General features: G+C 33.4%; 1 protein-coding gene across 1 annotated transcript; it reads right to left on the bottom strand.

Moving 5' to 3' along the window:
- Positions 1 to 1272: 1272 nt before the first annotated feature.
- Positions 1273 to 2193, bottom strand: LOC149547670 (germin-like protein subfamily 1 member 16). Its single transcript, XM_089794784.1, has 4 exons — positions 1994 to 2193; positions 1774 to 1910; positions 1538 to 1674; positions 1273 to 1446 (listed from the first exon to the last, which is right to left on the bottom strand). The coding sequence occupies exons 1-4, from the start codon at positions 2191 to 2193 to the stop codon at positions 1273 to 1275; spliced, it is 648 nt and encodes a 215-aa protein (XP_089650910.1).
- Positions 2194 to 12123: the final 9930 nt, after the last annotated feature.

Genomic DNA, 12123 nt, shown 5'->3' with positions numbered 1-12123 from the left:
GCCATTGACTTTTCAAACTAGAGTTTCACTTGTTTATTTCCGCATTTCTTGCAATTGTATGATGTGGCAAATGTTGAGTAGGACATGGTTCTAACACTTTAACAATCATGAACATTATGAACAATTAATTAGAAAGCTTACATGGGTAGAAGCAATGTTAGTCTTGTTGTTTTATGTAAATATATGTCATATCATTGTACCTTTTACACTTATGAATAGTAATTGCTAGCTATTAAAGGTTTACAAGTGATTACACAAACAAAGAAGTTAAATGTGCTATATTTTTTTCAGGTGCATTTTTTTTTTACAAATATAAGTTGCCTAAAACATTTATTATTAGTTAGCGTGCTTTTCAATATGCCACTGTGATGTAACATGTGAAGATTGATTCTTTGTGTCTAAATTTTAATTGAGAATAATATAATAATTGTCATTTGGTATGTCCATTCAGTAGATTAGTTTTCATGTCTAAAGAGTACAAACTTTTCAGATTATATGTTTTATCAATCTTTCAAATTATATTGTATAATCTAAAATGTGAAATTCAAAATTTTTTTGGTACACACTTAACAAATTATTCAACTCTCTTATTATTCTCCAATATCAAAAATCACTTTTGAAACTAGACCATTAGAAATTAAATTAGATTATCACACTTTAAAATGTTGAACAAAATCCGAGACCTTCTCCAAATAACCTTTCTACTTTCTACAATTTCAATTTTATTTATTATTTAAAAACAATCGTTTAAACAAAACTACGAAATAGCTAAGATAAGAAAGAAAAGAAAAGAAAAGAAAGAGTTAGGTAGCTTAGAAAGATTCGAAAGATTCGCAAGTAATTCACAAGGACTCGCTTGCTTGAAGATTTCGCTAAGATCACGGTAAATCCTTCACATAAATACGATTACATTGTCGAAGGATCTGACAAGCTGCATGGTGAGAATATTTGTCATCTCTCCCATAAATTTTATTTCCTTTGCCTGACAAAACATTAGCTAAACAATTTGACATCACAACCCTACCATGAAAGGAACAATAGCGCAAAGCTGTATATGTAATCGACAATACGCACTTACTGATTTCCAAATAAAGAAAAAGATGTCCGTACAAATGTAGCTAGACATGATTTACAAATTTCTGAAAAGAGATTCACGATAGATTTTTCATTTAAAATAAGATGAAACACTGACAACATACAACTGAAGTATTGATCACCGTTCCCATCAGATGCCATATTTTATTTGTTGGGGAGTAAGAAATGACTCCTTAACTAAAATTCTACAGTAATATCTCTCCCTGGAACACAGCCGCTTTTGGTTGTTTTCTTCAGTCCCCTTCCAATATCATATATCGTTGAATTCAATTTCTTTACAGCCTTTGCGGTTATGTTAAACGCTGTTGCCACGGTTCTTAATGGAAGCTTCATTATTGACATGCTGCTCGTCTGCCATGATCAAACAGCAAATGATTGTGATGCGCCATAGAACAGGTTATTTCCATATTGTCATGTAAACATATGTATTCCTCTATCTTACCATAATGCCAGGATTTTGACTGTTGAGAGCAGAGATGTAATCAGCTTCTTCATTTCCAACGTTCAGCTCAAAATGCATTGTTCCTCTCGGAAATATGGTGACATCCCCAGGATGTAGAATATCAATAAAAGCTTCACCTAATTTAATATTAGAGCAGGTGTTTAAAGAATCTGAAAATTAAAAAGAATGTGTTATGAATATAATGAATTAAGGAAGGCAGGAGTATATATATTCACCTTGAGTATCAACAAAACCAACTTGAAGCGGCCCTCCAGACATAAGAGTAAGCATTTCAGTGGCTCGTGGATGAGTATGCGGTAGATTCACACCACATGGAACCATCTTGAACCTCACATATTGCAGACCTTGTGATCTGCAATTCTACACATTATCACTCAATCTATTAAACAATTCGTGATAGAAATTATAATAAAAACAGTATTATTAAAATCTTACCTCGTTGCAGGAAACTTTTCAACTGTCGTTGCAGCGCGTATTCCTCCAGAGTCGATGGTAACATCTCCATTAGTGAAGATGTCACGAAGGGTGAAACTTTCTAATCCTGTAGCAAAGTCTGTCAGCGGATCAGGATCTGCTGCATTAATAAAATCCACATTCATAATACTAAGAAGTGCAAAGATGACGAATAACTGCATCCCTAATACTATGGACCCAATCTCTGCAAGCGCTTCCTTTTACAATGGGAAAGCTTGCATGATCAAGCATTCGTTGCTCGAGTATTTAACAATTGAAGATTGGAGATATTCCTATGGATTATTTTTAACGTCGCATTGAACGTGATGTTACTCCAGCAGTTTTGTCAGTAAATTGGCTTTTCCGACACTCAAACTACCTTTCAATTAGCGAAAGGATGAAGTAGTTCGGCATGTAATTTTGTACCTTCATAAATTCTATTTCTAAAATTTTAATTAATTCTTCAAAGAAAGGAGAATACTCCATGATTGTGCTAAAGGGAACTGCGGTTCATATGGTATTATAAGATTTTATTTTTTATAATGAAGGTATATTTATTTTAATAGTCATTAATATTGGTTTATTGTTGTACATTTATTATGGATTTAATTAAGAACTATTTGTTTTAATTTAGTAAATGGAGGCATTTAATGAATAATTGCTATTAGAACATGTATAGCTATTGTTTCATTTTCAGTAAATAAAATTTTATAAAATTTAATGATTGGACCTAGTAGACATTTTTTCACAGAATAAGAATTCCATTTTAATATTTCTAAATTTAATTTCATTTATATATAGTCTGTCATATTTATCTATAGATCATACATAGTTAAAACACATATATGAGGTTGAAACATGTGACCTTAAAAATTAAATTCTATTTTATTAAAATAATCATATAACCATAACCCTTTTCTCAATTGATGTATACTTCCAAAGCATCTTCTCAAGTTGTAAACTTTGTTTAAATCTATTAATGTGAAAGCAACCTTTTTTGCCAACAGTTTTAAATTAACCATTCTTTTAATACATGTTAGAAATTTTATATCTTAATAAGCAATGGAAAATAATATATTGGAGTGGACAATACCCGTTGTAAAAAAAACCTTTTGTCATCAACATTGATATATTAAAAAAACTTAATAAATATGAAACTATTTTTTTAATGAATTTTAGAATTAAAAATTGTTAAGTCTATCCTATCTTTTTCATGATTATCTATAGAATAATTAGAGGTGTAAACAAATGGAGTAGTTTTTTCTTTAAATATTTTAACAAATCTTTTTCTTATGAAAGTACATCTCACATATGTTTATCAATTTATTTTTATATGTTTTTTTTCAAATAAGGCAGAGAGAGGGCCTTGAACCCAAAGATTAAAAATACAAAAAGGCACAACTCAAGGCCATTACAACTGAGCAACTAGCTAGAAAGACCAAAACCAACATACAAGTCACTCCTCAGAATAATAAAATAACATCCAAGATCTACCACCACTGATACCAATCACAGTTTGTTGTGAAGAAGGAGGAGAAGGAAAATGATGAAGACAGGATGGAAGAGGATACCATAACGAACATAACCCAAAGCCACTTGGAATGGACCTGTGAGAAAAACTAGGAGCTCATAGTAGAGGAGAATCAGAGAGCCTATGAAGCAACAAAGACTATTCAAGACCTCGAAAGGAAGGTAGGGGAGTAAGTGAAAATATTTCAAGTTCCTTCTTTGGTTTCTGTTGTCTTTGTAGGTCTTTTTCTTTTTGGCTTTTTTCCTATTTTTTGCTCTAGCCTTTAAGTTGGCAATCGTTCTATTGTTGGGCTTGTTGTTAATTTGTAGCCCTTTGTTATGTAAGAACTTTTGGGTTTTAGGATCCCTATAAAACCTATTTTTCTTAATAAAAAATAATTAAACATCTTGAAGATTACATCAAACTAAAAATCAAAGGAACAAGTTGCAACCAAAAAATTCTATCCAAAATATAGGAATCAATTAAGTGTCTTCCAATAACATAGCTATAACAACTTAAAGTAATAATACTCCAAAATTTCTTAGCAACCAAAAACTTAGAGGTCTTAAAGTAACGCAAGTTCACAAAAACACAAAGCATTTTATACTTAATACTAATAAAAGTCTTAACAACTCTGGAAGAGATGAACTGGAAACTAAAAATAGATAGAGAAACAAAACTTTTTTAATGTCATTCAAGTCCTGGATCAGCTAGGCAAGCTCCCCTTGCCAATTTATGAAGTTCCTAGCCTCCTATATCTTTTCCTTCTCCTTACTAGTTGGGTTTGCCTCCCTATTCTCACACATCCTACTCTTTCCTGTAACCATCCCCAGAACCATTCTTTACATAATCTCTCTCTTGATACAACACATAGCCTCAACAAATACACCCACCTCAAGTTTTTTCATGACATATTTGTACAATTTGTCTAGGGATTCTATTCTAGCCTGAATAGCTTCCAATCTACCATGAAGGTTTTTTGCAAACTCTTTAACCCTTAAAAGAATTGCATCATTTTCCATGTTCCTTTCCTACTTTTCCTCGGTGTAGTAATTATCCTCTTGATTTAACTCCCTAACAAAAAGTAGGATAATTCAAATCATTTTGATTATTAATATCCCCTCCTAGGTGAACTTCAATAATACCCCATGTCCCACCATGTCCACATCCTTGTCCTCACCATCATAGTTGACCCACTCTTCCTCTATGTAGTCTACATCATTTGTGTCCTCATTTTGAGTTTCATTCTCTACCTCAAGGAACTTAAATTCCTCCATACTGTAAAGAATTTCCTTCTCATCCTTTTTTTGATGTTGTTATTTTTTATTTCTAATTATTTTTTTATCTCATTTTAGCATACATAGCCTCCTGTTGGACACCTTTCCCCATCGTGTTCCTATCCTTGTTCATCTCAGCCTCAAAATCATGGATGTGCACATTTATGACGTCTTTATCCATCTTACTCTTTTTTAAGTTGGATTCTTGGCTACTTTAAGGGGAAGTTTTCCTCTAAGATGGGGTTTCAAGAAATAGGGCTTCCTTAAGGGATTTTTTCAGGCTAGGAGCAAATAGAAAAGGGTCCTTAGAGGATTTTTTCTAGGTCCCAAGGTTATAAATTTATTTAGTAGGGCTTCCAACATGGGTGGCATTTAATTCTTTAATTTTAATAGACGAGTTAGTCTCAATCCACTCTTTCACTTTCCTATGAGTATGCCTTCTGCTAAAGGCTTGATCATGATCAAACATGTGGTAATATAAAGCAAAGATTAACCCTTGATGGAGAGGTGGGTTGTATCCATTTTCTATGCTACTCTTTAAAGAGGAAACAAAAAAGAATGAGACATTGATTTTTCCCCATGTCATAGGAAATTCAACATGAGAATGTGGTAGGCATGGAAAAGGTTAAATCTCACTTTATAAATAAAATTTGATAGAGAACAAAAGGAGGAGGGAGAGAATGTTTTTCATACCCATTTTTTTGCATTCGCTCCTTTTAATTTCTCATTTCCACCGAAAGAACTTCTTGTAATTGTTGTACTTTCCCTTTCCTTTACTTTCCACCTACTAGCCCTCATACTTCAGACCAGAAGGTTTCACAATAAGTTTTAGTGTCCCTACAAACTCAATACTACTAATAGAAAGACTACCTTTATGCTACGATTTGGAAAACCTAGACAAAAGCATCATGTTGAAGTCCCTTATAGCTTCAAAGTAGGAGGTGAGCTTAGTATCTTGTAAATATTTCTAAATTTCCTAGTCTTCTTCAATTTTTTGTTGTATTTTGGCTCAACTTTCTTTAATAGTCCTCCATGTACTTCATTTTACCCAACTCCTCCAACACTTCTTGAATATCCTGATTGCCTTCTTTAGAGTCCACTCTCTAATAATCTTCAAACTTCTTCATTTTCTCCATACCCAAATTCTTTTTTCTTAAGACAAAGAGCCAAAAAAAAGTTAGAATGGTGTATGCTTTAATGTTTTTTATCCTTATTAAGTCATGATTGTAGTTGTTTATCAAGAACATTTTTCTCTATAAGAGGAAATACTTTTTTCTGAAAAACCTTTATGATCAAAATAGACATCTTTGGCACAATTGGCGAGTAATGAAAATTGATAACTTTGTTTAATTTTTTGTACTTCTCTTCTTCCTTACAATTATTAAATCTTTTCCATATATTTTTATTAATAGCTATAAGAGGGAAAAATTTAATGATGTCATGATTACTCTTATTAAGTGAGTTTTACTTCATCACCATACTCTCTTTAGGTGGTCTTCTAGATTGGGTAATCATTCACGTCTTTCTAATCCCTTTGCCCGATTTTAACAAATTAATTTAAACAATCATTAATCTAAACTTTCCCGTTAGTGTTGTCTTCTTTATAGTAAACTTTACTATGATCCGAGAAAAAATCATGATATTAGTTCTCTACATAAACCCTAAGGAAGTCACATCAACTTTTGTTTACATAGACATTTCTATCTTTATCATTAATTAATATAAATTTGAGATGCTTTGGATAGTTAAACGTAGTAAATAACTTTTCCATAGTTAAACCTAGTAAATAACTTTTCCATAGTTAAACCTAGTAAATAACTTTTCCTTCATGCATCCCATGCCCTTGTTAGGAAGGAAATCCGTGGCTCCATTCCCCTCTATTAGAGTGTATATGATCTTGACTTCCATTTATAAAGTTTTTTCTTCATTTGCAATCCTCCACAAGGATGGGAATACTCCAAGGACTCTTAGCATTACCATAAAGGACATCAACTATTAGTTTTGAGTCCACTTCCTAAATATCTTTATCACCCTTTGATCAAGCAGAGCTCTAATACCCTACCACTTCTCTAGACCTTCAGCATCATTGTTAGAATTGATTCCTATATCTTTAACAAAACCATGAACAGTTCTCCTCTCATATTCCTAACCAAACCTCCTATTATAGAGATTCTCATATTACCTTTAGAACAACCATATACATTGCATTTCCACATATTTTGTTCTTGAGGGATACATTTAGTTTTCATCATCTTCCATATATTCAACCAATTCAAACTGGTGAGGTTTTTGTTAATGTGCCTAGTTTTTTTTATTCTGGTTACATGAAGGGAGGAGTAAGCAATGCACTTTGGGTAGGAAGCAACATTGACATTCCCCTTAAGAGATCTCTTAACAATATAAAAAATTATAGTAGAATATTTCCACTCCTCCCTAAAGGTTCTATTATTTCTTTCTTTCCACAAGTCTCAAGCTATACTAGGGAGGATTTATTGCCAGAGATTAAATAACCAAGAGTGGGATAGGGGAGAGTAACTCCAAGTTATAGCTAATTTGTTAACAAGAATAGGCATAAACTAGAGGGTGTTAAGAGATTGAAATATAAGACTCCATAGGTCATTAGAGAAGGAGAAACACTAGAACATATGATGTATGAATTCTTCTCCTTTTTCACATAGGATGCATCTATTTATTAGGCAAAATCCACATTTAGAAAGATTGTCCAGGGTTAAATTTTTTTTGTGGATCACCCTTGACAAGAAGTAGTTAATTTTAGGGGGAAGCTTAGGAGTCCAAATGAGATTCCACTTTGGGTTCTTCACTTCAAGCTAGACTTGAGAAATATAGACCATTTTAATAGAGTAGGAACCATTACTGGAATATCTCCAAATCCACCTATCTTTAGAAGTGGCATTAAATAGCTAGGTATTTGGGAGAAGATTAGTAAATTCCTCCACTTTAAGTTTGGTGACATGTGGATATTCTCCTAATTTTCCTATGTCTTTCCCAAATATTGATAAGATCCACCAATCTAGATCTTCCTTCTTCCCATACTAGATAGTGTTCAAATTTATCTCCTAAAGCTCTTATTAGCAATTCTTGCATAGGGTAATTAAGGAAGGCTTCTTCAAGTTGTCTAGATCTTCTTTCCATAGTTCAAACCTTAAAAAGGATTTAGTCAAATTGCCTATTATTTTCCTAAGTTTTCCTTTCTTATATATTTTTTTGGTTTAACTGATAGCTTTCCAGAGGAAGGAGTAGTTAATAGCATTACTTTTTTCCATTATAGTACCCCCTAGGGAGTGGGGAATATACTTAGCCTACAAGATGCTAGTCCCATCTTTTTTTCTTTTGAATAGTTTTCATCTTATCTTAGAATTTAGGGATCTATTCATCTCTTTTAATTTCCATGTCCCTAGACCACTGTGCTGGGGGTTCATAGATTGTCTCCCATTTGACTAAGGACATTTTTCTTTTTTTCCTCATTACCAACCCACAAAAAATATTTTTGTATTTTTTCCAATGTTTCAACACTTTTTTTAGGCATGACCACCATAGTTATAAAGTAAAGAGGGATGCTCTAGTGGAAATCCTTTACAATATGTAAATTTCCCCCTTGACTTGGAAGATTTTATTTCCATAGAACAAGATTTTCTATAATATCTCCACTATTTTGTTCCAGAAGAGTAAAGGAGGTTGCTTAGGGGGAAATGGTAGACCAAGGTAGACATCTAGGACAAAGAATATATCAGAGTTTAGGATGTTGGAGATTTCAGCTTTAGGGGCATAGTTAGTAATAGAAAAGAACAACTTACTTTTTTGGAGGTTGATATGCTGTCCAAAAATAGAAAAATAATCACTAAGAAAAATTTCTCACCTTTCATCTTCCCTCTTCCAAGCTTTCCCAAACTTGACAATATCATCTATGAATTGTTGGTATGTCAAGGTAGGGAAGGAGTAAGTTTGATAGCTTTGAGGGTGTTACTTCTATTGAGAATGGAGAGGTTTCTTTACATAGTGCCTCTTGTGTTTGTAGTATGTACCTTGTTATATTTTGATCTAAGAGGTACTTGTTACTCATGTTATTTCTACACTTGAGATGGCCTAAGGGTCAAATGTTGTACTTCAATTTCTAGTATCATAGATCTTAGATTACTATGTTGTTTAGGTGATCATATCTACATGAAGATGCCTTATGAGATGATAGTATGTTTTATGATGATATCCAGTTATCCAATATTTGGACCTATCCTTTGATTACATTTATGTGTAGGATTTAATGCTATGGTTATTTACTTCATTCTTTCTTTGTGATGCGCTATGTGAATGAGAGTGATGTAAATGGATTATTTCAGTATAATTCAGTAAATGGTTAAATTAGGTCATTTAATGTATTTATTGCTTTGACTATGTTATTATATGCAATTTCACTTCATCATTTATTTTAGTGAGCATGATTTATATCCATGAGAGTGGCACATGGAGTTAGTGATTCAACTGTTCATATTTAACCCATGGCATCCATGTATGGTCAATGTATCATATTTTAATTGATTAAATTAAACCTTCTAGTGATTTAATAAATCTAAACTCATTTGCATTATGTGAATAGACCTGTGAGTGTGCCTATGCTTTTAGAGGTTCTCATTTCTCACAAAAGTTATTAGGAAATTCAATAATTTTGGTTTTAGGGATTTTTGGGTTTTATTTTATGTAATTTAATCACCAACAGCTTTGTCATGGATGAATTCCCATTACTTAGAATAGCCTACTTTTAGTTGGGTTGAATTAGGGTTTAACTATATTACTTGATTATTTACCCTAATTGATTATTCTCTCAAAAAGTGAATAAGCATCCAAAAAGGAATTTTATTTCTTACTTCTCACTTTTGGAAAAGAGAATTTGAGAGAAAATTTCCAAACCCTCTTTTAAAGGATGCATTTTTGTTTGGTGTAGAAGCTATAGTCATGGGTTCATCGTGAGATTGGTCATGTTGGATCCGACTTGGGAAAAACTTGGTTTGTCATGATTCTCAAAAACTTTAATGGGATTTTTACTTTGTTGTTCAATTTCCCATTTTGCCACTTTTGGCTGTCAGGTAGGGCTCTCCTATTTTGTTGTTTCAACTTTGTTTCTACTTCCTTTTCTACTAGATTTATGTTAGGAGGTTTAGAACGAGTGTTCCCCTCCATTTCTGATTGTTGGTTCTGCCCGATTGGTCGGGTATGAATGTTTCCCTAATTTTTCATATGAGGGTTTGGGGTTTCACACCATCATGCTGGTCATTTTTGCATACTATGTTCAAACCCAATTTTTATTTAATTTTTGTGTCTTATACATCATTAGGGTGAATGGGTTTTATTTTCATTGATTTTCATCAACGTTGGGTTTTTGAGGTTTTCAACTTGATTTGTGTGCTATCCTCTCTAGTTTTCTTGGCATGAGTTTGGTCATAGACTTGGATTATTTGTAGGATGTCAGTCTGATCATTGTTACACCTTTATGTTTAATCAAGATACATGCCGCATTCATACTCCCTAGCTTTTATTTGGCTTAGTGTGATTTCACTTGTATTCTCATCCATCCCTTGTTTTATGATCTTCATAATGTTGGTACACCGCACACAAGTACGTCCACATACATTTTTCAAGAACTTGTGAGGCTCAACCTCCTTTTAGTATTTGATGGAGTTATGTTCATTGGGTTGGGTTGGGAATATGCATTACCTATGGGCACTCATCATGGTATGAGCATGGGTATGTAGGGTAGGTAGTGAAGGAGCTTCTCTCGTAACCTCAATGACTATTTCCCAGGTTGACGTGAAGAAGTTTCTAAGTAAGTGATAACTAAAGAAATGAACTGGGTAATAATACTAAGATAATTAAAATATGTTTCCTGCATGGTTTATCCGAGGGCGATTGTCTTACAGTTTGATTCTGAGAACACTAAGCGATGGCCTTCAAAGGAGTACTTTGAGAGTGTTTTGACACTAGTGTGATGGCCTCCAAGGGAGTCCCTTGAGAGTGTTTCCATGCTAGATTTAGTTTGGGATTCCCAGCTACATTTCTCTCCACTATAGCCCCTACATAGTTGACTGATAGAGTGTTTGACCATGACTTGTTGTACTTGCATTATCTCATGATCTTGGTTGTAGTCATCTTTAATAATTGGAGTGAGTGTTAGTCATGGAAATTTTCTTTATGTGTATTTATGGATGGATCATTATCTCCATCAGCATAGTAGGAGTGGACCTATGGGTTTCGTGTGGTTGGGAGGTGTAGCTACCTATACCACTATTAGGGACCGGTGTACAGAGAGGGTCTATTTCAAGTTATGATTGATGTTTGATGTTCACTTGGTATATTTGGGATTCTAGAGTATGATTTCTTGTGTTGTATTCTTTTATTAGAATGCTTGGATATCATGTTGAAATAATGTTAGTTTCTATGATGCATTCCTTTATTATGATGTTAGCATATGATTAGATGATGTTATTCAATTGGAATATTTATTTCTTTGTCTAATTAGCAATGTTAGATCTTCCTATTCTTATGATGTTATTACATTGTAGTACTAATGCCCTCATAAGACAACTCTAACTATCTAGTTGGCAGTTTAGGATGTTATGCATGGTGGATGGCTAGGGCCTTCGAGGTCTCATGGCACTATTATGGTTGGGGGGAACCACACAAGAGTTTAGTTATTAAATACATTGTGATGTTGTTTTCTACATATTTTCAAATGCTAAATGGTTTAGATGGTTAGTTGTGTTTTTGTCTTACTACTCTTGTGTTCAAGTGTCTAAGCCTCAATTTGTGGATCTGGTACTCCTTGATGTGGAGGTTCTAACTCTATTTCTTCCTTCTAAATGTTCATCAGAATGTTTCTTGAATTCCTGAGTGACAATGCTTTAGCATTACAGAATACTAGTAAAGTATTGTATGCCTGAAGGAGATCTATCATATGATACTAGAAAGTATTGCACACCTTGGGGAATTCTATTGTACAATACTGGAAAGTATCACATGCCCCTTGGAGTTCTATCATACGATACTAGAAGAGTATTGCATGACCATAGTCAACTCTATCACCCAAACCCTAAAATTATAACACAAAAACATGAGAAATATTGTATGATACTGGTGAAGTATTGCTTAGGCCATATAGAAATATCACATAGGCATATGAGAAAATGTGCTCGGGTGACCAGTGAGCACTTTTCAACTTGACCGAAAGGTTTCAAGAGGTGATTGGGATTCCCTCTACTGAGTTCCTGAACCATAGTGTTTTACCTTCTAAATCTCAGATGTTTCAAATTCAAAGG

The sequence above is a fragment of the Cupressus sempervirens genome, chromosome 7 (genome assembly GCF_028749045.1).
Source record: "Cupressus sempervirens isolate cs-2001-9-10 chromosome 7, ASM2874904v1, whole genome shotgun sequence".
Taxonomy (NCBI): domain Eukaryota; kingdom Viridiplantae; phylum Streptophyta; class Pinopsida; order Cupressales; family Cupressaceae; genus Cupressus; species Cupressus sempervirens.
This window is presented reverse-complemented; position numbering and strand designations above follow the sequence as displayed.

Coding starts and splice junctions, on each gene's coding strand:
- LOC149547670 (XM_089794784.1), bottom strand. CDS start 2,193: ATGCAGTTATTCGTCATCTTTGCACTTCTTAGTATTATGAATGTGGAT. Junction 1,675..1,773: donor TGGTTTTGTTGATACTCAAG/GTGAATATATAT, acceptor ATATTAAATTAG/GTGAAGCTTTTATTGATATT. Junction 1,447..1,537: donor GTCAAAATCCTGGCATTATG/GTAAGATAGAGG, acceptor TGATCATGGCAG/ACGAGCAGCATGTCAATAAT.